Source organism: Leptonychotes weddellii, chromosome 9, assembly GCF_054177405.1.
Source record: "Leptonychotes weddellii isolate Sample4059 chromosome 9, ASM5417740v2, whole genome shotgun sequence".
Classification (NCBI taxonomy): Eukaryota; Metazoa; Chordata; class Mammalia; order Carnivora; family Phocidae; genus Leptonychotes; species Leptonychotes weddellii.
The window spans coordinates 67,681,389-67,708,717 of NC_138377.1; the positions used below are offsets into that span (position 1 = coordinate 67,681,389).

The window sequence follows — 27,329 nt, forward strand, 5'->3', positions numbered from 1 at the left end:
TTTTTTTTTAAAGATTTTATTTATTTATTTGAGAGAGAGAGAATGAGAGACAGAGAGCACGAGAGGGAGGAGGGTCAGAGGGAGAAGCAGACTCCCCGCTGAGCAGGGAGCCCGATGTGGGACTCGATCCCGGGACTCCAGGATCATGACCCGAGCCCAAGGCAGTCGCCCAACCAACTGAGCCACCCAGGCGCCCTGAGTTAATGAATTTCTAACGCTCTGAACGCCTCTGGGACGGAAAAGATGGAGCTTTTTACACCCCTAGCAGCAATGCTAGTGAAAATTCCTCAGATTTTAATTAGCTCCCACACACCGGCAGTAGAGTGGCATAAATGTACCAGGGTCCAGAGGTTAAAAAGATTGTTTTCTAGAATGTGGTAGGCTCTTCATATATCTGTACAGCTGACGATTAAAATAATTAATGCCTATAATCATGTCTGGCACATACTGCGAGCTTAATAAAGGTTAACTATTCTATCTATCCCTGTAGTTGTAGAAGTGTGGTCCACAGAGCCTTAGGGATTCCAGGCCCTTTATGTGGTTTGCGAGGCCAAACGTATCTTCATAATAATTCTAAGATGTGATTTGCCTTTTTCACCGTGTCGACAGCTGGCCTGAAGGTATAGAAGCAATGTGGGTACAAGAGGGGGTGCCTCAGCGCGAATCAAGGCGGTCGCACCGAACACCAAGCTTTACCAACATATCCCCAGAAAGATGCCCAGTTTCACATGAGAATGTGCCACATGAAATATAAAAATAATTTTATTAATAATAAACTCTTTTTTTTTTTTTTAAGATTTTATTTATTTATTTGACAGAGAGAGACACAGCGAGAGAGAGAACAAGCAGGGGGAGTGGGAGAGGGAGAAGCAGGCTCCCCGCTGAGCAGGGAGCCTGGTGTGGGGCTCGATCCCAGGACCCTGGGAACATGACCTGAGCCGAAGGCAGACGCTTAACGACTGAGCCACCCAGGCGCCCCTAATAATAAACTCTTGAGTAGGCATCTTCCTAATCTCCTGGGGGACAAAAAGGGAAGGATGCCTACAACACTTCTGCTGCAAACGGGCGGTGAGAGGACTTTGTGAGGAGAAGGGTTTGTGTGGTTGCCGGAGCTGTAAGCTCAGCTGGCTGCGCGTCCCCTGGAAGGCTCTTTTTAATTAAAAGAACGCAGACAGACCAGGCTGGTTCATCAGACTTGGGTGAATGACAGACATGTTCTTATAAATGAAAGAAGCAAGCTCGTCACTTCAAGGAAAAGAACGGAGAGTATCTGTTGCCAATAATATAATTTTGAGCTTTCAAGTGAAAATGAGAATTTTAGAAAATGTTTATCTGCCACAGTGAGTTTGACAGCTTCCCGGTACTTAAAGACTTTCTGATTAAATTGTTGATCTTAACAAATGTGATTTCTAAAATATTTTATAATGAAATACGTCAACATTTGGAAGTTCTGCATAACTTGGTGAACCAATAATTTCCCAAAGACCAAAGGCCTTATGTTACAAAAACATTCATGGGTAAAAGACCTATTTAAATGAAAGACAGACCAATGAGTTCTTATATAACCAAGCACAAAAATTTCCTTAATGTTATTTCAGGTTCTACATGGCAATGAACTTTTGAGAACCTACTACTTGTTGAGCTTTGATGTAGTATCAAAGGAGAATAAGCACAATTATCTGAAAAAGGCTATTAAAATACTCTTCCCCTTTCCAACTATGTATCTCTGAGACCAGTTTTCTTCCTATTCTTTAACCAGGTATAAGAACCCAGCCATCTTCTATTAAGTCAGACATTCGAGATTTATAAAAATGCAAAACAATGTTGCTTGTCTCATTATTTTTGCTTTGTTTTGAAAAATTTAGTCATTTCTCACAGAAGTATATTATTTATATAACATGTAATGGGGTTTTTGTTATTTTTAAATGAATGAATTATTGCAAAAATTTGTTTTAAATTCTAATTCAGCAATATTGATAGATATATTCCACAGAAGCTAAAGTTTTTTGAGGTCTTTGATAATTTTTAAGAGCGTAAGAGGGGTCTTGAGGTCAAAAAGTTCAAGAAGCACTGATTTATACAAAAGGGTCTATGCTGAGGTGATAGCCATGACCGGGACACAAAGCCTTCCCTCCAGCTAAGATAGAGCCCTGTGCCGTTAGCCTGTGTGACCCCAATCCAGTAGCTAACATGTGAACTTGGACAGTTACAGCTTAGGACGCTTTCTATGTTTGTTTCTGGATGGGAGGTAGACTGAATGTGAGTGTAAGATGGGTAAGACACCTCACTCTGAGAGATAAAATGAGGATTAAAGCAGCATTACTTTGAAACTTGAATCCTGGCAGTCAGGAAGGACCCCGGCCATTGTTCCTGCATCACCAAAGGGGGGTCCCTGCCGGTCTGAAGGGCTCAAGGTGCTTCCCTCCTTATATCAATTTGGGTGCAAGCTGTCATCTTCAGAGCAAGGAGGGGGGGTGGGTGGCTTTCACACCGAGGCTGCCTGGCCTCGTTTAGCCTGCTTGCAGCCAGCGCGATCGGACACGCAGAAAAGTGGGCTGCAGGACAGAGAGGGAGGCACTTAATTCTTTGTCCCACATTAGCTGACCCTTCAGCAGTGATGTTACTCTCATTAATACTGCAAACCAGGGCTGTCGCCTACAGAAGGCTTTGTTCTGGAGTCACTGTGAATCCAGGCCTCAGGACAAATCTCATTCGCAGGTGCCCGCCATCCTCGTCTGAGTAGCTGAGTTACCCTCCAGTTGTGCCAACTCCTAAATGAGCTAACCAATCGAGTGATAGCACTGAGCTAACTAGTCTGTATGAAACTATTTCAAGACACAACGATTACCCGCAGCATCTTACTAGACACTAGATAAACACATGTAAGGCATTTAATGAGAAAGTATAAGATAATGAGTAAAACTGTGTTGTCCAAGACATTTAGGAAATAAGACAACTCATAAGAAGGTACAACTTCTCTAGTAATATAAAAATTCCAAAGAAATTAGAGAAATGATCAGATCTTCCTCCTTTACTTTCCCCCCGACATGTCCTTCCTCTAAAGCTCTTCATATTTCTCAAAGAGGTCCACATCACATGGAGACTAGAAAAGTAGGGAAGAAAAATCTCTATTGTGAAGTTAAGAGGGGCCCTCCCAGGGATGGATGAAGCAGTCTGATGGGAAAGACACTACCCTTCGCTATGGCTACTTCGGAATGCCATTTTCTTTCAAGAGCTGATTCACACAAGCAGTCCCTGTAGTAAATACTTTTATGTTTTTCTGGTATCAATGGTGGAATGCTGACAAATTTGGTAGGATTTTCAAACAGCAAAGGGAGTCAATTCTTGAGATACATTTGAACCTCTTTCATAACCACAGATATATTAAGAGCAGTTACCACTAATTTACCTGTTTCAAGAAGGCCTTGTCAAATGCACTAGATGGTTTAGCTCATGAGGTTCTTAAAAAGCTATGGTGTTCTTTCCAAAAAGCAAAAAGATGTGTCACCAAGCATTTGTTTTCTGATGAGAAAGGATTAGTAGAAAACAGAATATCTTTTGAAGCGAGTCATGTACACGTGGTTCCCTTGATAATTACAAATGGCTTCTTTTAAGAAATTATTATTGGGGCGCCTGGGTGGCTCAGTTGGTTAAGTGACTGCCTTCGGCTCAGGTCATGATCCTGGAGTCCCGGGATCGAGTCCCGCATCGGGCTCCCTGCTCCGCAGGGAGTCTGCTTCTCCCTCTGACCCTCCTCCCTCTCATGCTCTCTGTCTCTTATTCTCTCTGTCTCAAAATAAATAAATAAAAATCTTTAAAAAAAAAAAAGAAATTATTATTAACGTTCTAACTTGCTCCACTTTTGCAATTAGTGTAATTAGGGATAGTCACATTTAGGCAATTATATTAAATCTATGATCTAGAAACTGCATTTTAAATAATTGTTTAGGCTAACTCAGAAATGAGATATTTCTAAGGTACTGTATTGTTTAGGGATACTTGATCCCTTGAAAGATACTTTAAAAGAAGAATAGCTACTTCACTACTTGATTTCTGGACTAGCCAGACATTACAGATGAGAAACAAGGATTAGAAGTGTCCTTAAATTAGAGTTAGCCTTGGTACATCAGTCTGGGGGGCTCAGGTATTGTTTACTGTTAAGTTGTTTACCTCCCTCCACTTGTCATTGTGTAACCTACTATTGATCCTCAGACCCCAAGCCTACATTCTGTGGCTTACAAGAAAGTTCTCCAGAGTTACCCACTATACTTGGTAAAACTCTTTTCTAAATGGTCAAATTATCAGCTTTGCAATGGCGACTGCAATAAGAAAAAGACCATCTCTTCTCATCGTGCAGGTTTACAATTTTAGGCTGCTGGGTCTGGAAAGAATCTTTTCTTTTCACCTCCAAATTTAGATCACAGTCCAAGTGGCCATCGAGTGCTGAAATTCAAGCTTATTCTCAACGAACAGATGTTGGCCATGGACAAAGCAAATCCCTGAAGCTTACAGATTCCCAACCTGGGCTGGTGTCAGAGTTCCATGAGTGTGCTCCTAAATCTGGGTCAGTTTGGAAGAAAAAAGTCTTCCAATTACACTGATGAGAGGGAGCAAACAAAACAGCACTGTACTTAGTTTAAACTTAGAAAGCAATTTATAATGCTCACGCTTACAATGGGGAAAGAAAAATAATTATGTGCATCTAAATTATGCACACTTATTTTTAAATTCTAGGTGATTAACAAGTCAGCTTGTGGTATACTGTCCCTGCTCTGGAGGCATTAACAGGTGGTAGATCATTTGCAAATATCAAGAACCAATGTATTTTGACCTCTGCTTTCTTCCTCCCTGTGGTGGGCTGAATAATGACTCCCTCCCAAATATTCACCTCCTAATTCTCAGAACCTGTGAATATGTTACCTTATAAAGCAAAAGGATTAAATTAAGGATCTTGAGATGGGGGAGATTATCCTGAATTATCCGGGTGGGCTCAAGATAATCACAAGTGTTCTTCTAAGAGGGAAATAGGAGGGTCAGAGTCCGAGAAGGAGATGTAATAACAGGAGCAGAGGTTGGACCAGTACCATTACTGGAAGGGGCCACTAGTCAAAGAATGCAGGAGGCCTTTGGAATCTGGCAAATGCAAGAAGTGGATGCTCCCCTAGAGCCTTCAGAAGGAAGGCAAGACTACTAAACTCATTTTAGACTTGTGACTCCAGAACTGGGTGATAATGAATCGTATTGTGTGAAGCCACTAAGTTTATGGTAATTTTTGCAGTGGCGATAGAAAACTAACATGCTTCCCCTAGTAGAAAGTCCTGGTTGAAGATACTTGAGGCTGCAGATCAGACTGGAGAGGCCCAGTGAGCAAGCTGCTAGGGAAGAGCTCACAGAAGCTGGGTCCTGAGAGAGATCCAGCTGTAAGTTTTTGCTGAGGCAACTGGAGTGACAGGGCTGCTGACACCCTGAAGTCTGCCTGGATCTGGCCCCAAGCTTGTGTCAAACCAGAACAACATTAAATGCAGAAAGCAGGGGCGCCTGGGTGGCTCAGTCATGAAGCGTCTGCCTTCGGCTCAGGCCATGACCCCAGGGTGCTGGGATTGAGTCCCACATTGGGCTCCCTCCTCAGCGGGAAGGCTGCTCTCCCTCTCCCACTCCTGCTGCTTGTGTTCCTGCTCTCGCTATCTCTGTCTCTGTCAAATAAATAAATGAAATCTTTAAAAAAAAATAAATACAGAAAGCACCCATTGCACAACTTCTCTGGCCCATTAGATAACATACACAGAGAGCAGCTTTTTGGCCTGTACGCTCCCTCTGGACATCAAGAGCTGGAACTGCCTGCATTTCAATAGTAACCACTGCATAATGAAAGGTAAAGATGATAGCCATCATGACATAATGAATATTCCTGACCACGTGTCAAGAATCCACTTGTGCCTTCTTCCTTCTCAACAGAACTGATTTTGTATAGATAGCTGCCTCTCTATCTTATGGCCCATGAAAACTGACCCAACCCCACTCCACAGGCAGGCTCTGCTGACGTAAGTCAACCAGCACATTTTATTTTCTAGGGCACACTCAATGGTTCACAAGTTGGCCTGTGACCAAGTTCTTCAAAGGTGATCTCAGGATCCTTGCTTTGAATACCAGGGCAGGAGAACTTTTCTTACTTTTCCCTTGGACACTGTAGCACATGGATGTGAGGCCCAGAGTTGTACCCACCATCCTGCTACCAGCCTGAAGGCAAAGTTAGAACATGGAACGACTGTGGGGAGAATGAGTGGAGCCATAGGATTAACTCAACCCAGTGGCTGGGTCCATCTCCAACTTCCAGGTAACCAGTCAATGAAGTCTTTTATTGGCTACTCTACCTGAGTTGGATTTTCTTTTATTTTTTGCTGAAAGCATCTGAAATGGTAAATGTGGAGATAAAGTTCTTAGGACCTACACTTTGTATATTTGCTTCAGAAGCTGGGAGGTATACCAACCTCTAAGTACTGGAACATTAGACTGAGCACTATTTTATTGAATCTTATACTCCCTGCCCCCATGGGTAGGAAGATCATTATTCTCATTTTATAGACAAGGAAACTGAAACATGTGGAGGTTAAGAAACTGGCCTACCATCATAATTAGTAAATGACAGAGTTGGGACCCAAACCTTGGCTACTGGAATCTAAACTCATCTACTTTTCCAGCTGAGAGCTGCTTACTTTCTACAGCTTCACAAAATCCGGAAAAATAGTTACCCTTGTTAATGCTTTAAATTTATATTATACTGTCTAGATGCTCTCTTAAACAATGAAGTGGATTCAGAAATAAATCCTGAAAATCATAAAGCCTTGGCTCTTTTTCTAGCAGACTCTGAGCTAGGAAGATTATTCACATTCCCAGAGCCTTGATTTCTTCACCAATAAAATCAAGTTAGCAAAATAAAATTCATGTTGAAAGAGATGAACGTCAGGATGATGTAGTGACAAGAGTGTGGGCTACTTTGTTCCAGCCATGTGACCCTGGTCAAGTCACTTTACCTCTCTGTGTCTCTATCCACTTCTACCAAGTCACAGATGGCTTAATACTCTAGAACTCCAGGTCTACCTGACCTGTGGAGCTCTTGAAAGGGTTGTACTAATTTATTCAAATGGCAAATGAACACCTATGGCTTCACTGGGTTAAAGTAATGAGCACCACGAATTTTACCCCCACCTTTTAATGTCCACCAGCCCTATCACGAAGCTATCCAACTTGCTTTTACTAATAGTACAACTAGAGGTCAAAAAATAAAGCAAAATCTTAAATCTAGTGGTCGCTGACCACACTGAGTGGTCACTGTCAAGACACCACCCCACACTACTAATCACTCACGTGGGGGAGAGGAAGAGCGGTAACTTGATGGCTTTTTGATGACTGTCCTGATTGCTGACAGATGAAGGACCCTTCCCCTGTCAGGGGTCAGATGGCACCATAACACCCTCCTGATTTAGTGGGTAAGATTCAATGGGAAGGGCTCATGCCCTCTGTGCTCTGTGCCCCAGAGCTTCCCCTGGGCTGAAAGTCTGGTCTGCTTCACAAGGTGGCCAAATACCTCCTATTTATTAGCAGAGAAGGTCAGGGAGAAAATTAAACCCATCGCCTCTGAGGAGACTTGGAAAATTCGTCAGGCTAATTTCTGTGTGCCTTTCCAGTGCCTCTCTGGCCCAGACGGTGCAGCAGGTGCCTCTTATGCTTAATTTCACGAGAACGAGGCTGTTATTGGGATCATGGAGAACAAAGTTACAAGGCTCTCGGAGAACCTGAAAGGACAAGCCTGTAAAGACAGCCGGGAGCACTGTTCTTGGAGCTGCTCCGTGTGCTCTGTGTCATCAGGGCCCGGAGACACAGAGGCGTGCGATGGGGCAGGGCCAGTCCCAGGCTCTGCTGCAAGCCCAATGACTGTGTCAGCCCAATCCTCCCTTTGTCTGTTATTTAGGCAAAGAAACACTCCAGTTCAAGAAAGAGGCCAAGACTCCTGCAGATAGGGGGTCTGCCGAGCCAGCCATGGCAGTGAGGGCTGCAGAGGAGAAGGAGCGCTGGAGATGGAGACTATACACAACTGGTGTGGACCCACGATCCCCGCCAGCCGGCCTTCCACGTGGCTCTCAGAGAAGGCTGTGCGTGGACAGTCACGTGGCCGATGTATATTTCTGCTGAATCCATTTCTAAATGCCCCTCCTCAGTGCTTTTCTGCCTCGGCCAGAGCCTCCCCGTCCCTGAGGGTGGAGATAAGTGGGGAAGCAAACTGCTTCACCCCAGGACTGCTTCCCCAGCCGGCTGGACACCCCCTGAGTCCCAGAGGCCGTCCTGCCTGCCCGCGCACTGCGCTCTGGCAGTGTGGCCGGATTCTGCCCATCCAGCTCCGCGGCCGCTGGGCTCGCATCTGTCCTATGGAGGTAATTAGCCTGTTGTTTTTGAAATCAGTCAACCAGCCTCATAATCACTTTCTCAAAAACATTCCCACAATGAAACGACCATTGACGATGGGATGACGATGGGGAAAAGAGCACAGAGGGCAGCTACGGCTGCTCACGGGTTCCGGAGGGGGAACCCTGAATGAGCACGGGGAGGAGACGGGACAGGGACAGGCTTGGGGCCTGAGGCCTCAGTCTTTGCTGGGGAAGTGACTGAATCGCTTTTATCTGAGTTCCTATGTGTATTCAATCTGAAGAAGAAACTGACGAGGTGGGCTACAGGCTGCGTATCCTCTAGGTCCCTGCTCCCCACTCCTGTCCCTCCAGCCCCATGGCCCGGCCAGGGCACCCCTGCATGGTGCTCTGAAAGAGTGTGGGCCCTGCCTATGAACATGACCCCAGTGTGGGCCTCTTTCTAACTTCTTGCAGGAATCTTGTCCAAATTATTTTGCTTCTCTTTGTTGGCCTGGCGTGCAAAATGGGGACCTGGCTGTCACTGTATCTCGTTGTTTGTTGTGAGGATAAAGCAGATGAGATGATGGGAAGTGCCTAGCACAGTGCCTGGTAATTATTTTGGGTCTGCTCCAGTAATCCAGATTTCCCCATTCGAAGGCCAGCTGATGAACAACCTTAATTCCATCTGCACCTTAAATTCCCCTTTGCCATTTAACCTACCTATAGCTTCCAGGGATTAGGACATGGACATCCTTGGGGCCATTATCCTGCCTGCTACACCATACTTATTTGAGTCCTCAGAAGCTCTCATCTAGAGCACTGCAGTGACATCCGGTGGGCCTCCATACCTCCAATAATCCTGCACGGCAATCCTCTGGATTGCCATCTTGCTAAAGCAGAGTTGACTGGTGCCTAAAACAGTGCCTGAGATATGGTGGGTGATTAACAAACATTTTAATAGCCCAAAATAGTTAAAATTAAGTGCATACTCTGTGCCAGGCACACTTATAAGCACTTTGAATTTTTAACTAATTTATTCCTCATGTCAACCAAATAGGGTATTAGGGCTAGGCCCATGTTTTTACAGATGAGAAAACTGAGGCACAGAGAAGTTGTCACCTGCTTAATCTCACAGATATTAGGTAGCAGAGCAAGAATTTAAGACCAGGTGGCCGAAGTCTAGAGCCCCTATGCTCATAACTACCTCACTATTGTTGAGTAAATGGATAATTTGGTCTCAAAGACCTTTCATAGCCACTGCCTGGCGGGGGGCAGGGGGAGGGCAAGATAAGGGATGGCAACTAGACTCAGGTGGACAAAGGTTTGAACTTTCATGCCACCACTGTGTGATCCTGCCAAGTTACTTAATCTGTCTTTACTTCAGTTTCTTCAACTATCAAATAGGAATAAAATCACCCACTTCATCTACTGCATATTTTGAGAATTACATGAGGTAATACAGAAGTGCTTAACACAGTGCTCAGGACTCAGCGGTTACCACGTAAATGTTAACCACCCCCTCCCTGCAACGTAAGGCCAGGTAGTATAAATACATGGTGATGACTAATATGTCACACTCTAAGGCTGAATGTAGTTTAACAATTGGATTTCCAAGCCACTCTGTCCTAATACCACCCTACCTCTCCCCTCTACCCCATTCCATTCCTCTGAGAATTCAACCAATCTCACTTGGTTGCCTCCTGGCATATGACATGAAATTTTCTGCTCTGGGGCTTTGTCAAAGCAGCTCTTCTCATCAAAAAATATCTCCCCCCTTTATTTAAAAGAATTTATTTATTTGTCAGAGAGCAAGAGAGAGAGAGAGAGAGCACAAGGAGGGGGAGTGACAAGGAGAGGGAGAAGCAGGCTCCCTGCTGAGCAGAGAGCCCTATGCGGGACTCCATCCCAAGACCCTGGGATCATGCCCTGAGCCAAAGGCAGACGCTTAACCAACTGAGCCACCCAGGCGTCCCTGTCTTTCCCTTCTTATTTTATCTACTTATCTATGTTCTTTATGGAATCTGCCCAACTCCTCCTCTCTGGCCACCTGCTGTATTTTACCTACACTTTTATTATAGCATATCCAAACTCATGATTATATTGAGTTTCCTGTCCACAGCTGTTTCCTCTGTTGTTTATAAGGTCCTCATTTTCTTCATCTTCATGAGCCTCCCATGACTAACCTACACTGGAGGTCGGACAGATTTGTGGCAATGAGTTAAATGTAGAAACAGGGAAGATACGGTCTGAGCACAAAGACCCAGTAAAGAAAACAGATGGGGACACAGATACTCCACGGAAGGTGGAAGGTCATACATGCCCTTTTAGAAATGCCATGAAATGGTGGGGGCAGAAGGACGGAGGATGAGGCTGAAAGAAAGACTTCATGGAGGAGGTGTCTGTGCACGTGCATCAGGGGGAGAGGCTGTTTGGGGAGACTGGGACCAGGCTTACAAATATTGCCTGAGTGCCATAGATGGACCTATCACCGAATTGTCTCATTATGTGTGTAAGTATTTGTGCTGGGCTCCAGACTTATTTTCGGAGCAAACAGTAGACTCTTCTCCTCCTCAGCACTCAACAGGCTGAAACATTTAGGCAGGAGAGAATTTCAGTTAGAGCTCGTAGGCCACTCAGTGATGGGGCAAGAGCAGACACAAGTGGCAGGAAAAACCTCCCTGGGGAGAGCATTCAGGGAATGACAGAGATCAGGAATGCACCAACTTTGAGCTGTAAAGTGACAGGGGGTCTTCATTTGGTTAATTTCAGAATTTAGCGGAAATAGCTGGTTGGTCTCTTCTGGAGGAGTAACTCAGTGGCAACAGATTTATATTCAAGGAAACCCTACTTCAACTGTAGCGTGTGAGAAGCCCTGGCTTAGAACTAACAGGCAAAAGATTTTCTCGGGAATTTGCTGGATTGGGATATGCCAAAGAAATGTGACTTAGTGTGGCGGTCTACTATTGTTGGATCTTTTTTACCTCTTCATTATCATATGTTTTGATAAGATTGTAACAGCTTTCATCGACAATATGGCTTAGAGTTAGTTTAGGCAGATCGCCGTTAACTCTGAGCCAGCTAGCAGGATTCTCATGAGGGTCAGGACACTGTTGATTCCTCTTGGCTAGAAAAGCTGAAGTTTTCCGGCAGGTCATCTGGCCAACACCCACTGCTCATAGAGGAGAGACTGCACCCCCTTCCCTGAAAACCCCACCGAGCGCAGATCTTTGGCTTGGTCAACTTTGGCATGTTAGAATTTTGACTTCTGTTGGGTTTAGATTTCCTACATGTAACAGTGAGTCATAGTTGTGAGTCACCTGGCAGGTGTAGTAAGCCAGATAAAAAGATGATGGTTTTAAACAGACATGTACCTCTGAAACAAATAATACATTATATGTTATAAAAAAAGAAGAAGATAGTAGGAAGGGAAAAATGAAGGGGGGGGAATTCAGAGGGGGAGATGAACCATGAGAGACTACAGACTCTGAGAAACAAACTGAGGGTTCTAGAGGAGAGGGGGTGGGGGGTGGGTTAGCCTGGTGATGGGTATTAAGGAGGGCACGTACTGCATGGAGCACTGGGTGTTATATGAAAACAATGAATCATGGAACACTACATCAAAGACTAATGATGTAATGTATGGTGACTAACGTAACATAATAAAAAAAAAATAAAAAGCTATTCTGTATGTAATAGCTATATTTGGGGGTTTTACGGGACAATGGAAAGAGCATGGAACCAGAGTCAGAAAATGTGAAGCAAGTCACAGCTTTACTCATCTCGGTTACCTTGGGCTGGTGACATCCAGTCACCTGGAAATTGTTCTGGAACTAGGCAGTGGTGAAGAGAATAAATGAACAAGTATCCCTTAATTCTTCAGAGTACTATTTTCATCAACTATACAATACAGGAGTGAAAAAACCCACCAGTAGTAAACTGATACATGTTAAGTATTTGGTGAATTGTCAATTCACTATCCCATGTCATTATCTGCATTTTTAATAGTTTATCAAACATAAGGGAAGAAAAAGAAACTTATTAATATTCTAAAGTATTTTGACCCTCTTATCACAACTGGCTATGTATTCAGAAACACTGTCTCCATCTATTCGTTAAAAACAATTTTGGGGGTGTGGCAGTTAAACTATTCCCAAGATTTTCTCTTCATATGTCAGCCCTGAGTGAGGGGCTTTCTGTCTCTCGAACATTTGGCCAGGGAACCTGTCTACTGACAACCAGACATGCTTGACCACCTCTGGAAATCCAGGATAGGAGACTGACAACACAAAGCTTGAACCTCTCACAATTCTCCTTCTGGAAGGGAAGCAGCATGAGGTGAAGACATGGAGTCTCACACTGGAGTGGCCTTATTTACATAATGTTCCACCACAACAGACAGAACATGGTCTTTCTGCCCGAGGCCCAAGGTAGCAGTGCTGAAGATTGCAATCTCTGGAACACCATTCTTAGAGTTAGGGGGACTTCACACAGCCAAGTGATTTCATCTGACTCCATTTACCTACCATGAAATGGTCACCTTGTGGGACCCCCAGTTGTGACACATTATAGGTTAGAAAGAAGCATCCACTTTCAAAATAGACTCTCAGCAGGTAATATGGGTCAGCTCAGTCTATTTTTAGTTCTGCTTTGGCAGGAACCACAAAGGGGATCTAAGCTCACTTTTGTGCCCTTAGAATCCTGCTGGCACATCCTCATCAAAGACCTACCCTTTCCATGGTGACAGCACTGATCAAGGTTTGCCAGTGTATGTACCCCACTCACTTTTCCAGAGGCTTCAACGCTTGTGCTGAAAAATGGTGAGGCTTCCTTCCCTTCAGAGACATGTGGCAAAGATGGGAGGTCAATATAAAGGGCAGTAAGATATACGGACCCCAAAGTAGTGTTTTAAGACAAACCAATCACAGCTTGGCAGGCTCTTGCTCTAGCCTATGATTTGAAAGCATGCTCCAAAATGGATAGGAATAGGAACAAGATAAAAGGCAACTTTGTCAAACCTCGGAAGTTCCTTCTTTAGACAAATGAAATATTTGCAGAATTTGGTACTAAAGAGCATCCTAATTATGTATAATACACAATTTTCTTCTTGAAATGTTAATGGTTTATAGACAGTAAACTGCCCTAATAGAACAAATTATGATCTTGTTCCAATGAGTCACAACGGTAGGAGTCATGTCTACCATAAGGCTTAGAGAAATGAACTTGGACAAGGTTTGTTGTTGTTGAAAAATTGAAGGTCAAAGTCCTCTAGGATGCTACGTTATGAAAATCGTAGCCAAAACCCCAAAATGACCCCCATCAAAGCCCACATCCATTTCTTTTACTCCCTTTGTATCATTATTTAATTTTCTCACGGAGGCAATTTGCAATGCCAAGGAACCAGAAGCAGAGGTGACAGAAACAACAATGTCTAAAGGAGGAGGACAACTGAAACCTCCAAGAAGAACAGAAACCTATTTACAGGTGTTTTTAACTAGACAGACAAGAGCAGACCCAAAATAATAGATCCCTCAGGTTTCAGAAGACTCTGAAAGTAAGCTCCTTAAGTTGGAAGAGCAGCATAGCCCCAAACACACAATAGCCACCACCAATTATAAAAGAATGCCCAGATGCATCCTTTGACGCCTAGGCAGTCCATCTCACAGTATCTGTCAGAAAGCCAGTTCCCGTCATTATGTCATAGAAGAGCACCGTGTCAGGAGGACTGTGATTGAAAGGCATGGTCACTCACTAGGGGATCTCTCTTCCTCTTCTGTTGGCTGTTCCTTCTCAGGCTTGGGAGGGCCTTTGATTTTATACACCAAGGCACGGAGCTTCCCAGTCCAGGAGGTGTCCTCCTCCACCTCTTCCTCCTCCTCCAGGGGAACCCCTAGCAAGGCACAGAACAGAGTGAAAACCTCAAACAGTACATGAAACCACCATATGATTGAAAGAACATAAGGTCTCTGCTTCCCACCCTTCTGGAACCTTCTAAAGATACCATAGGCAGCTCCCCATAAATATTTACCTCTATGAGGTCTTTTGACAAGTTTTAAAAAGATGATCTCTTGTGTACAAGAACATCAAGTAATTTCAAACCCCACACTTAACTTTTTCTAACCTAAACTCCAAAAGGGCTCTCGAGTATCTAGAAAGAAAAAGTTAACATTGAGTCAGTTCAAATGAAAAGACCATCTATTATTTATATATTAGTCAATCCACCCATGCAGAAGCAGCACAAATGCTGAGAACCCTTTAAAATCAGCAGCTATGTATCAAAGTAGGCACTGCTGGCTTAGAATTCTTCAGGGCAGAAGTTATCATTCTCTCATGGCAAAAGCTAAGAAGCAAAGGGGATTGGAATCTTGGGTTAGCTGGGAGCAGAGTCCAACTAAGTAAAGTGGGAGAGGTTTATGTATTGGGTTTTGTTTTGTTTTTTTCTTCAGAAACCCTGTTCACTCTCTTCTAGCTCACAAAATTTCTTCTTGGTAGAAGTTTCTGTCATATGTTATGCCAGAATTATTTCCTATAGCTTCTCTGACCCAAGTAGTTTGGGCAGAATCATTTCTTGAGCGATTACTATTGTACTGTTAACCTTTGAACAATGCAGGGGTTAGTGGTGCCGCTCATCTGCACAGTGGAAAATCCACACATAACTCCGACCCTCCAAAACTTAACTATACATAGCATACTTCTTGATGGGAAGCCTTCCTGACAATAATAAACAGTCAACTAACACATATTTTTAAATGTTATATGCATTATGTACTGTATTCTTATAATAAAGTGAGCTAGAGAAAAGAAAATGTTATTAAGGGAAAATACACATGCAGTACCGTCCTCTGTTTATGGAGACAAAATTCCGCATCATACGCAGACCCGTGTAGTTCCAACCCATGTTGTTCAAGGGTTAACTGCACCTTTAAATAGAAAACTTTCTTCCCAACCCCACTAGCTTCTAATGGATGAATCAGGAACAGACTTGTCTTTGATATAGCTTTTGCCTCAGAAGCTCACCACAGTGAATGAGAAGGTCCTCATGGAAGTCATAGAGCTCCTCCCGTATCTCCTCTGGGCAGGGGCAATTCTCTCCCAGTTGAAAGTTAAGAAGCATGTTGATCTTTGAGGGACAAAGAAGAATAGGTGGTTGGTTCCAGTGTTGGTAAAAAGAACTCAGATCCTGCCTTAAATACCTAACATTCTTTGCCAATTTTGTCCAACTCAAATTCATTTATAAAGATGGCCAATAGGTGTACCTGGATGGCTCAGTCAGTTAAGCATCTGCCTTCGGCTCAGGTCATGATCTCAGGGTCCTGGGATCGAGCCCCACATAGGGCTCCCTGCTCCACGGGGAGTCTGCTTGTCCCTCTGCCTCTCCTCCTACTTGTGTGTACATGTGCTCTCTCCCTCCCTCAAATAAATAAAATCTTAAAAAAAAAAGATGGTCAACGTTTAAAAGTAGCTTTCACTTTTTTTCTGATTATAATGGTAATTTATTAATTGCGCAAAATTTGGAAACACCTAAAGAAAATTTACTGCGATCCCACTGACCAAAGAAAACCATATTTAGCTAGTAGCTCCCGGTCTTTATGTGTGCAGATTGAGATCACACTTTAAACATATTTGAAGTCTGATTTTCCACTTAACAATTTATCTTGAGCCTTTTCTTATTTTACTTTTTTTTTTTTTAAAGATTTTATTTATTTATTTGACAGAGAGAGACACAGGAAGAGAGGGAACACAAGCAGGGCGAGTGGCAGAGGGAGAAGCAGGCCTTCTGCTGAGCAGGGAGCCCGATGCGGGACCCGAGCCGAAGGCAGACGTTTAACCGACTGAGCCACCCAGGCGCCCCTTACTGATTTTTAATAGGTACACTGTATTTCATCATATGGATGAATAGCAACTAATGTAAAATGTACATAAAATTTTGATTTGTTAAGATATATTTAAATTGTTTCCATTTCTTTGTCCTTATAAAGTTTGCATTTCCTTTTACATAATTTTTGTTCACATTTCTGATCATTTTTCTTAGGATAAACTCCTAGAAACGAAACGACTGGATCAAAAGATCTGCGTATTTTAATGGCTTTTGATATGAATTGCCAAATCACCCTCCAGAAAGCTCACAACAATTTGCATTATTACCAACTTTATACAAGAGTGTGTATTACTTTGCCATCTCCATTACGGTAATGAGAATTAACACATTTTCAAATATTTTCCAATTTAATGTGTGAAAAATATCATATCCCTGTTGCTTTAATTTGCATTTAATTGGTGAGGTTGAATTTTGTTTTTCCATACTTAAGGACCATTTTTCTTTCTTTCTTTTTTTTTTTTAAAGAAGGCTCTATGCCCTGTGTGGAGCCCTACAAAGGGCTTGAACTCATGACCCTGAGATCATGACCTGGGCTGAGATCAAGAGTTGGACACCTAACCAACCGAGCCACCCAGGTGCCCCTATTTCATATTTTATAAATTTCCTGTTTATGTTCTTCCTCCATTTTTCTGTTGAGAAATTTTCTTTTTAAAAATTAATCTGTATTTTGCACATCCCTAGACTATTAACTCTTCATAATATATACTCCAAATATATTTCCTGGATTTTAGTGAGCTTTTAACTTTACAGGATTTTTTTATTGACATGTAGGTTTTAACATGTAGTTAAACTATCACCTTTTCCTTTATAGTTTTGTCTCAGGGATTCTTAACTGTTTTTATATCATGGATGATTCTGACAGTCTGTTGAAACCCCCTGTTTACTTCTCAAATATTTTGAATACATACCATAAAATATAGAAAATTACAGAGAAACAATTATACTGAAATCTAGTTATCAAGACCATAAAAAAAGAAATCTGTGATATAGGAATATATGTACTTGTTTATTAACTCATTAGACAAAAAGATCTGGTGGTGGGTCTCATATCCACAGTGATCTTGAAGTAGTGATGAATGTAAATGATATTTCAATGTATGACAACCACTGTAATACAACATGGAAAAAAAAACCAGGCAATTTCTGTTGCTGGAAAAGTCACGTATTTGCTTTGCTGCCTACATCAATAATTAAAGAAATGCTATCAGAGATTAATGACAAGTTGGTGAAAATGAAGTCATTCATTTCCTGCTCAGATTTGGGAATGTCTCAATTCTTCCCAAAGACCCACGACCCCAGGGTAACCCACACACCAGGCAAAGGTATTTTCTCCTTCTGTTTAGGATTTTTAGGTTAAAAAACTTTATAATCTCTTTTATTAAACCATGAAAAACCATATTTAATGTTGTTAGGAAGATCCTTATTTAAAGCTACTACTGCAAACAATTTTTTGGAAGTAGATAGAAGTACTGTTTGTAATAAAATAATACATAAAACAGGTTAGAAAAGTAATTTTTGTGGTTGTTCTACAATGTTAGACCTGGTAATTATATCAACATATATTGATAAGTTGTTTATTAAATAAAAAGAAAATTTGAAGATCTAGCTTGAGAGTCAAAAATAATTTCTTTGCTGAAAGATCATTCCTTAGGTAGAACACTTGGGAAGCAGGAGCCCACCAGCCTGCAGGGCAGAAAACCAAATGGGGAGTGAGCTGAATTTTCTCCTCCACAGGGCATACCCTTTAATGATGCCCTTTTTAAAGTCAAAGGCTTACTGACTATGCCTGGCTAATTTGCCAACAACCGTTGGACTGATCTTAGTTTTGCCTCCTTTTGTACTTGGTAACATCCACCAAGTATGTTTTTCTCATCTCTTTATACTACATAGATATAAGGCTGAAAACCTTTATTTTCTCCTCAAAGGTTACAGAAAGATGAGAGACTCATATCACTGTTTTAAAATTCTAATTCTTATGCATCCAATCTTCCAAGTGATTTTGCAGTGCTATCCCCTGAAATTGATCTAAATTCTCCTTTGTTGATATTCAATTCTGAATTATTTAGAGAGCTCTGTTGGTAGGTTCTTCCTAGAAACGAATACGGAGAGGCGTGGTAGGTGGGATAGCTGAATTTGACAGCAATTAGTGTTCCTTCTTTAATTTCATTCCTAGACCAGCAGCATCAGTATCACCTGGAAACTTGCTCAAAGTATAAATTCCTGGGCGTCACACTAGAGCTACTGACTTAGGAGCCCCAGGGTGGGGGGGTCCGCAATCTGCTTTATTAGGACTTTCTGGTGATTCTGAGGTCGCTCAAGAATCACAGCAGGCAGGGGTAAAGGAGAAGTGGGAGCCAGCGTGGCCCTTCCAGGAGCCAGGATCATAGGCTGGGTCCATGAGGACAGTCTTAGATGGACAACGCATCCTAGCTGGGTTGAGCAGATGCCTCAGAAAACAGACATAACATAAACTCTACTCACTGGCAGAAGTGAGTCGCTGGCAGAAGGTCAGAGAACATGACATGAGGCAAATGCAAATACCTCCCACATGGAAGCTAATGATGGCACGTAATGATGTGTACTGTATGTCACGTATCCTGCTCAGTAATCTAAACACATTATCTCATGGGATCCTCACAAGAAGGGAGGGAGGGAGATACAGACATCCTCATTTTACAGCTGAAAACCCTAAGACGTAGAAAGGCGATTGCCCAAGACCACACAGCGAGCAACGGGGGAGGCCTAGGACAGGAGCCAGGCACATCGTGCTTCCATCCCATTACTCCCAAAACAAGTCAGCGTTTGCCCAACAAAATGGGAAACGTTCACACACACCTGTTGCCAGTCTAAAGGCAGCCAGACAACATTTGTGAAGCCTTCAAGAGTAATTCAGGCTCGCTGTACTTCCCTCAGCATGGTGCGAATTACCTCCTCCTGTCAATTGAAAGGGCTTTCTCATTTTGCCTCCAGCAAAGAGATGATAAGCTTCACCTACTCTTTTCAAGGCCGGTATCATTCAAAGGCATCTTTTTTTTTTTTTTTAAAGAGTTTATTTATTTATTTGACACAGAGAGAGTGAGAGAGAGAGAGAGAGCATAAGCAGGGGGAGTGGCAGGCAGGCAGAGGGAGAGGCAGGCTCTGTGCTGAGCAAGGAGCCCGATGTGGGACTCGATCCCAGGACCCCGGGATCATGACCTGAGCCGAAGGGAGACGCTTAACGACTGAGCCACCCAGGCGCCCTCAAAGGCATCTTTTAAAAGCCAAGAGATTTAGTTCATTTTTAAGCCGATATAAATATCTATGTTCTACAAAATAGGTTAGGAAAGTAATCAGACCAAGTTGTACCATTAATACCAAATGGTGGTAATTATACTGACAACAATTTATGGATAGGCTGCTTATTCAATATAGATAAGATCCAAAGATCTGGTTTCAGAGACTGAAAACAAATTTCTTCACTGAAAGAGCTTCTGGCGTGGAGCACTTAGGGAGCTGGGGCCAAGCAGCCTGCAGGATATACGTGAACAGCTGAGCAGAGGGACAAAAACAAAGTACTATTCCACCAGCTGTCCCGCCCTCCTCTGCAAGTTGCTCATGAGGACCCTCAGTCTTTCAAGCCCTCCCACCTGGGCAAGACTGACCACAAGGTGGGGGTACTGCAAAGAATGAAGACAATACCTCACAGAAGGGACCTCACTTGCCCAGTCCTGTTCTCCTAGCTTCCGGGGGCTGGGAGGCTTTACGAGGGTCTTGGTCATGGGGCAAGGGGACGAGAAGACTGTGCATCTACTCTCATCAATCGGGAAGTGTTGACCATGCTCTGTTGATCTCTGACAGAAAGCAGTGACTTCTGCAAGGACTGGACAGACGTTCGTCTTCTTCTTTTTTTTTTTCCTAGGCAAAGAACTTTATTAACCTTGTTTCAAATTTTATTCCCAGGCTTCTTCAGCTTAATTAGCTGCAAAGAATGAATTGTGTATAAGCAAAAACTGAAAAGAGCTGCAGTGTCCAAGGGGCTTGGGCTTCAAAATATTAGAGATCTAGATTTTATCACATCCACGAACAAAATTTTAAAAAGCAGTCATAAGATAAAATAGCAGCTCCCAGTAACTTCTTCAGGTTTTATATTCTTCAGAAGTTGACTCAATTCAGTTTGCTTATTCTTGGAAGCTTCATCAAAATTCTCCACAAGATCTGGAACTTCATCATCATCATCCTCTCCGGTAGCAAGTGGTGCTTTTCCATCCACAACTGTTTGGGCAGAGCTTCAGCCAGTCTTCTTAGTCAGATTGTCTGCACCAAGTTGGTTTAAGATACTGGGTAGCACTGGGGCTCCTGGGTGGCTCAGATGGTTGGGCGTCTGCCTTCAGCTCAGGTGATGATCTCCAGGTCCTGGGTCGAGCCCCACATGGGCTCCCTTCTCCGAGGGGAGTCTGCTTCTTCCTCTCTCTCTGCCTTTCCACCTGCCTGTGCTCTCTCTGTCTCTCTCAAATAAATAAGAAAATCTTTAAAAAAAAAAAGGGGTACTGGGTGGCATTTCTGTCAGCTGCTTTGTCTCAGCGTAGCCTGGAATGGTGGAAGTCTTCGCTGCCAGCGATGCCTGAACCTTGGGGGTGTTAAAGTGGATCACTGTTCCTTGGCTTGTGAACATATTCACTTCTTCAATACCACAGATATTGTTTACCCCTAACTTCTTTAAGGAGAACTGAAGTTTTTTATCATCTGCTGTAGCCGTTCTATGAACCACCTTCTTTCGGCGAGCAGTTCCTTTCCCACCAATGCACACTTGTGCTTGCAGTTTGGCGAGTTTCTCCTGGTTCGTGATAGTTTCTTTCATCTTGTTGGAGCGGAAATGGGACCGCGCGGGGGAACAGGGTTGGCGCTCAGGGGGTCTCGGGCGGACCAGCTGAGATTAGGTGCACACATGCGGGGATGCAAGATGGCAGCTCTGGACAGACGTTCTTCTAACGTCAGATCCTTGCTGCTATGAAAGTGATGTGGTCTTTGACTCAGTGATAGGTAATGGGGACGAGTGAGCAAGGGAGGGGAGTAAGCCGTGCCCACGTGCAGTTTGGGATGGGTTTTCTTCCCCATCTAAGTGGCAAATGCTCCTCGTTGCCATCAGCGTAAGCCCAGGCCTGTCCCCTGGCATTGTGCTGGGTCATTTAATCACCCACAGCTCTCATGGCCACCCCAGGCATATAAACGCTTCATGTGCCCTGTTCCGTGAGGTTCAAGTTCTTCCATAGGAATGACATGGAGGCTCAGGAAGTTTCTTACCTGCTCCTGTGGCGGGGAGCGGAACTCCCTGGTCTTCCGGGCAGTCAGGGCTGCGGACATGTTCAAGGCCTGCATGAGCTCATTGTAGCGGGACTTCTGATTTGCCTGGAGTTTGGAGACATAAATGTCGCCAAATGCCACAATGGCCTCCACTCGATGTTGCAGCTCGCAGTCACAGAGATGGCTGAGGAGCTCACACATCTGCAACACAAGCGAATATTTATGCTAATTTAACAATACTTTGCATACATTGGTTAAGCTGCTGGCATCCCCATTTTACAGAGGGTAACACTGAGCCTCAGGCGCTCTAAGCGACTTGCCCAGGCTCACACAGTAACCATGGAGCCATCACTGGATTCCAAGTCAGCCTGAATCCAGACACCAGCTCTTTATCCTAAGGCCTGGAGAACGACAGGAAAATGAGCTCACCAAAGACAGAATAAATCTGCCTGTGGCGAGGGAGAACGGCATTCCTAAGAGAGTTCCTCCATGGCTCTCACCTCCAGGTAGGAACCACCACTGAATTGCACAGGTGAGTTCTGGATCCTTCCTGACAACTTCTGGCTCTGGATGACAGGAACTAAAGACTTCTGTTCCCCTCTCCATCTTTCTTTTCTTTTTTTTTCTTCCTTCTTTCTTTCCTTCCTTCCTTCCTTCCTTCCTTCCTTCCTGCCTTCCTTCTCTCTCTCTCTCTCTCTCTCTTTCTAAAGATTTTATTTATTTATTTGACAGAGAGAGAGACAGCGAGAGAAGGAACACAAGCAGGGGGGAGTGGGAGAGGTAGAAGCAGGCTCCCGGCAAAGTAGGGAGCCTGATGCGGGGCTCGATCCAGGGACTCCAGGATCATGACCTGAGCTGAAGGCAGTCGCTTAACCAACTGAGCCACCCAGGTGCCCTCTTTCTTTCTTTTCGTTTGTTGACCATGTTTTTCTGTCATTAGTTCTTTTGGACTGTTAACTATTACTAATCTTATCACTATTCGAACTTTTATTAATAAGAACAATAGCCATAACTTAGTAAGTTAGTAAATTATTAAATATTAATTATTAAATAATAAATATTAAAATATTTATGAACCCATCTCCACTTCACCTTTCACATGACTAACAGACACTCTCCAGTCGGTCTGGGCACAGACAGCAAAGCCCCTGACGGTGGTGTGCTCTTACATAACAGGACAGTCTCCGGCACACCTGCCCAGCTCTGCCTCAGCCAGGTGAACTAGCACCAGAGCACATGTCCATCACACTTGTGATGAGAGTGACAACATTTAATTAGAAGGAATGTGCACCAATGAAATAGGAAAACAAAGGTGAATGACTAGGGAACATCTGTAAAAGGCAAGGTTTTTTTAAGATTTATTTATTTATTTGAGAGAGAGAATGCACACGCATGGAGGGAGGGGCAGAGGGAGAGAAACTCAAGCAGACTCTGTGCTGAGCATGGAGCCCGATGTGGGACTCGATCTCATGACCCTGAGATCACGACCTAAGCTGAAACCAAGAGTTGGATGCTTAACTGACTGCACCACTCAGGTGCCCAAAGGCAAGTTGTTTTTTTAAAAAAATACTAAAAGTTGGGTGTGAGTTAGACAACTACAGAATATTGGGGGGAAATCATTTTAATGATTCTAGAATACTAGAAGTATTCTGTGCTCAGGTTGCTTTTCAATTACCTCTAAATCCACAGTCTATTTTAAAGATCCCCCAACTGGCCATTATGCACATCAAACTGTGCATGACAGGTGTCAATGATGCAAAAGGGAGGACTCCACATGCCAGTCCGGGATTCACATTAAAGAAAAGGTCTTGGCTCCACATTAGAAGAGCACATTATATGTTTTAATAAAATTGTTGAAGGCATATATGTAAAATTTGTTATGCTTCTTCTCCATATGCAGTGTTTTGACTATCTGACCACCTACCAATCCCATCACATTGGGTAAGAGAGCATCATTTGGAGATTATTATAATATGTTTTATGATAAAATACATTCCATATTGCATTTTATAATGATAAATTTGAATATTATGTTTTATTCTATTATCATCCACATTTTACAAATCGTAATGCTAAGGCTTTGGTAGGCTACTGACTTGGAAAGCGTATAGAGTAAGTGGCCTCAGTCAGGCTGACTCTGTGGAAAGACTGTTCTGCTCTGTTCACTTTCATCTCTCTTTTCTCAGTGCCCAGAAGACAAAAGTGATCATCTTCAATGCATCACCGATGCTAGCCTACATCTGGTAAGACTATGCTTAGGAAATGTTGAGGTTTCCTGGGTGATGACAAGGGGGCAGCTCTAAGTGAGCAAGACTCTTTTTCTTAGCTCAGAGGGCCGTTGATTTGAATGCCAGTGCAACAGGTCTCCATAGGCTTGGTGATCAGAACATGGCAACAGATGAGAGCAGGTGGTGAGCGTGGCCACCCCATGAGCCAGTTCCTCTGGTCTGTTCCACAGCCAAAGATTCCTCCTCCTCTCCAGACAGATCTCACCAAGGAGCCATTTAGTCCCAAAAGTAAGAGGTAAGATCAGGGCCCATCCATCACTAGTTCCATAAAAACAATTCTAAAACTCATGCCTTGGGATGCCTGGGTGGCACAGTTGGTTGGGTGTCTGAATCTTGGTTTTGGCTCCGGTTGTGATCTCACGGTTTTGGGATCGAGCCCCATGTCAGGCTCCACGCTTAGCGTGGAGTCTGCTTAGGTTTCTCTCTCCCTCTTCCTCTGCCCCTCCCCCCCCCCCATGCTCACTTGCACTCTCTCACTCAAATAAATAAATAAATCTTAAAAATAAAGCATATGCCTTATTGGTAAGGGTTAGTATTTTTCTTTTGACCTAGCGAGTACACTTCGTGTCAGAAACAAGCATGACCAGCGAATGCTCTCTCTCGGCATCTCTGCTACACCCCAGGTTTAGGCCGGTGCCCTGAGTCCCAGCCTTACCTCCAGGCTGCACTCTCACCCTCCCCAGCTCTTTTCAAGGGCAGGGACTTGGCTGCCCTTGAGTTACCTGCAGTTTGACGGACTCTGGCAGTCGGGTCTGCAACAAGCCTTTGACTGGAGCCTCCTTGCCGGCCTTTTCCCCAGCCTCCACTGCCTTCTCCTCCACCTGGGTCACTTCCTCCTTCTCTGCTCCATCCTCTGTCTCCGCACTGTGCTCCCCAAACACAGAGGGATCGATCAGGAGGAGGATCTGCCGGACATCATCATCATCAAACACCCCCATGACCAGCAGGGTCCCGATGAGTTTCAGCACAGGCACGAACTGGAACTCCACAGACCCGCCGACGGGGTCCCGGATATGAGCCCCGCTGTGCTGCACTGCTTCCGTCAGCATGCTCAGCGCCTTTGTCTTGAGAATCTCCAAGGGGATCTCAGGGCTCTGCTTCTGGTGCTCCTCGCTGGTCACAACAAAACAAGGGGTGGAGAACCTGAACCCTGGCTTGAGGCATGTTCTCAGGCCCACCCCCGGCAGCCCATGCCTCTTGGACTCGTCTGGGTACAGGCGGATATTCCTGGTGGTGCTGGTGATGGGAATGATGTACTCATTCTTCATCATTAGCTTCCTCTCCTTAGCGTTGGCCAGGTGGATGCTGATGAGCAGGTCATAGAAACCAGAGCGGAGGAGGCCAGGGAGGTACTTGTTGTCGATGGCGTAGAAGAGCTGGGAGAGGTCGACGTGGCCGCACAGGGCGTAGGCCACCCGGCTGTTTCCCAAGGCGCACACGGCGCTGTAGAGTCGCAGTGTGTGGTAATGGAACTGCATCAGGTCCTCCTGCTCACAGAGCTCCAGGACGTCCACACACCTGCGGGGGACAAGCAATCAACCACTCCACGGGGAGAAGAATATGCCCGAGTTCAGCGGAGTGCTTCTCTTTGAATCCCCAGGGATTGCACCCAACTCAATGAAGGCAGAGGGGATAGAAGGATGGAGGAGCCTCTACCCTCCTTTCCCTCACAGATTATCATTCTTCTCTCAGTTCTGGTCCACATCTCAGTTCCTGATAATCCTCCTTCTCTAACTATAAGAATCTCAAAAGTCCAAAAGACTTAAAGACTTGGTTTCCCAAATATGAAAGTCTTCCTTCTTAAGGAAAACCTCCCAACTGAAAAACTGAAAACATTCAGGTATGTAATAGAGGTGCCTTGGTCCTCTTATCTGTAGGTATAAGGGGGACTTCAGTTTCTGATATAAGAGCTCCTCAGAAGATGAAGTTGAAGCCCTCCGTCCATCCGCCACATACACCATCTGTATCATCTCCAATCTACCATCATCTACGGGGCTTTCCTTCCCCTGAAAACAAACACACTTGTGCTCTTGTCCAAAGAGAAAACACTTTCCCACCTGAGTACAGTTGGCATAATCAATTCACTTTCTCCTTCCTGACTTTAGAAGCCTATTTGGAAGTCAGTGTGTTGCTCCCTCATCTGTGGGGGCCCACGGTCTCTGCTCCCTGCTCAGGTTTTCTGTTTTGTCTTGCTCTTCCATCATGGATGTGAGGATCCTCCGCAATTGACTTACTTGGCTGGGCCCCTATCTTTTCCTGTTCCTGCCTCCACTAGTCTGTCTTGCCTCGGTCCATGACCCAGTCAAATACTTAAATGGCAGCTGTTCAGGTGTCAAATCCTTCTACTCCTCGTTACTTTGTTTTCGCCCAACAGATCAAGGGGTCATAATATGTTAACAATAAAATTTATTTAATTCTTATGACATATAGAAACTCTACTAGATTTTACCTACACAATTTCATTTGTTTCTCCCAGCAGCCCTTTGGGTGGTCATGTATTTTACTGAATCATGAGGAAATGGAAGCAAGTAATTTACCCAAGGCCACAAGCCCAGAAAGTGAGAGTGCTGAGATTGAATGTAGGCCATAATCCAAGAGTACCTCTTAGCAGAAGGAGCCCAGGAGCCCATTCTTCATTCTCTAAGCAAGCTAGGTATGCCTCATTTTCCCCATTCTTGTCATTATTTCAGGGTCACATTGGAGTTTTTAATTAAACGGTTGGAAATGTTCCTGACTGCAGGCACTCGGAGCTACGGTGAAGGCTTGTGGCAGGCATATCATACTGAATATCCTGCTGTATTTCCAAGTGAAGAATGAAAGTGAGGAAGGGAGAGAAAAACTGAGGTTTCTGGGGAGTCAATGGACTGAGCAGGGCCCTTGGCCAATGAGGCTCCTTCCCTTTCCTTGCTGCCTGCCAGGTCTGCCCCCATCCTCTGGGGCCCCTCCACTACCTGTTCTCCTCCGGGATGTGGAGTGCCATCATCTGCAGGGGCTCCAGGCACTGCACCACCCAGCCATGGCGCTCGCTCACGCGCTCTGTCTCCACCTTCAGGAAGCTGCTGGGCATGCGGCTCCAGAGCACAGGCTGGATGGTCTGCACGTCCAGCCGAGGTGGACACTGCGGAACTGGGTTCTTCTCTTCACTCTTAAATATGGCTGCCGACAGGGGCATCGCGTTCTGGGGCAAGGCGGAAAGAGGGAAACGTGTGCACTACAGAGGTGCTCAGTTGCTGGATAATGCGACCTGGCCCGTGATCACCAATATGGTTAGTATAAACTACAGAGAGACAAATGAATCCCGAGACTTCTAAGGCTATACCAGCCTAATTCAGACCTTGTATAATGGGTTACATTAGCGTTAATTAATTCTTTCAGCACCCACTAGAAGTGGGAGAAAGGGAAATGAGAACCTACCTTCTGTCATAAGAATTTCATGGGTAAGTATAGGGGCCAGAGGGGAGTACCGGTGAGATGGTGTATGAG

At 44.2% G+C, this 27,329-nt stretch overlaps 1 protein-coding gene across 1 annotated transcript in view; it reads right to left on the reverse strand.

Annotated features, from left to right (window-relative positions):
* The window catches only part of RYR3 (ryanodine receptor 3), a 483,582-nt gene that overhangs the window by 140,826 nt on the left and 315,427 nt on the right, over positions 1–27,329 (reverse strand). Inside the window, exons 33-37 of the mRNA XM_081831839.1 lie at positions 26,798–27,024; positions 24,569–25,364; positions 21,559–21,759; positions 15,417–15,519; positions 14,152–14,289 (exon numbers count right to left, since the gene is read on the reverse strand). Of these exons, the coding sequence (XP_081687965.1) occupies positions 14,152–14,289; positions 15,417–15,519; positions 21,559–21,759; positions 24,569–25,364; positions 26,798–27,024 (1,465 nt within the window). The remainder of the gene's footprint in view (positions 1–14,151; positions 14,290–15,416; positions 15,520–21,558; positions 21,760–24,568; positions 25,365–26,797; positions 27,025–27,329) is intronic.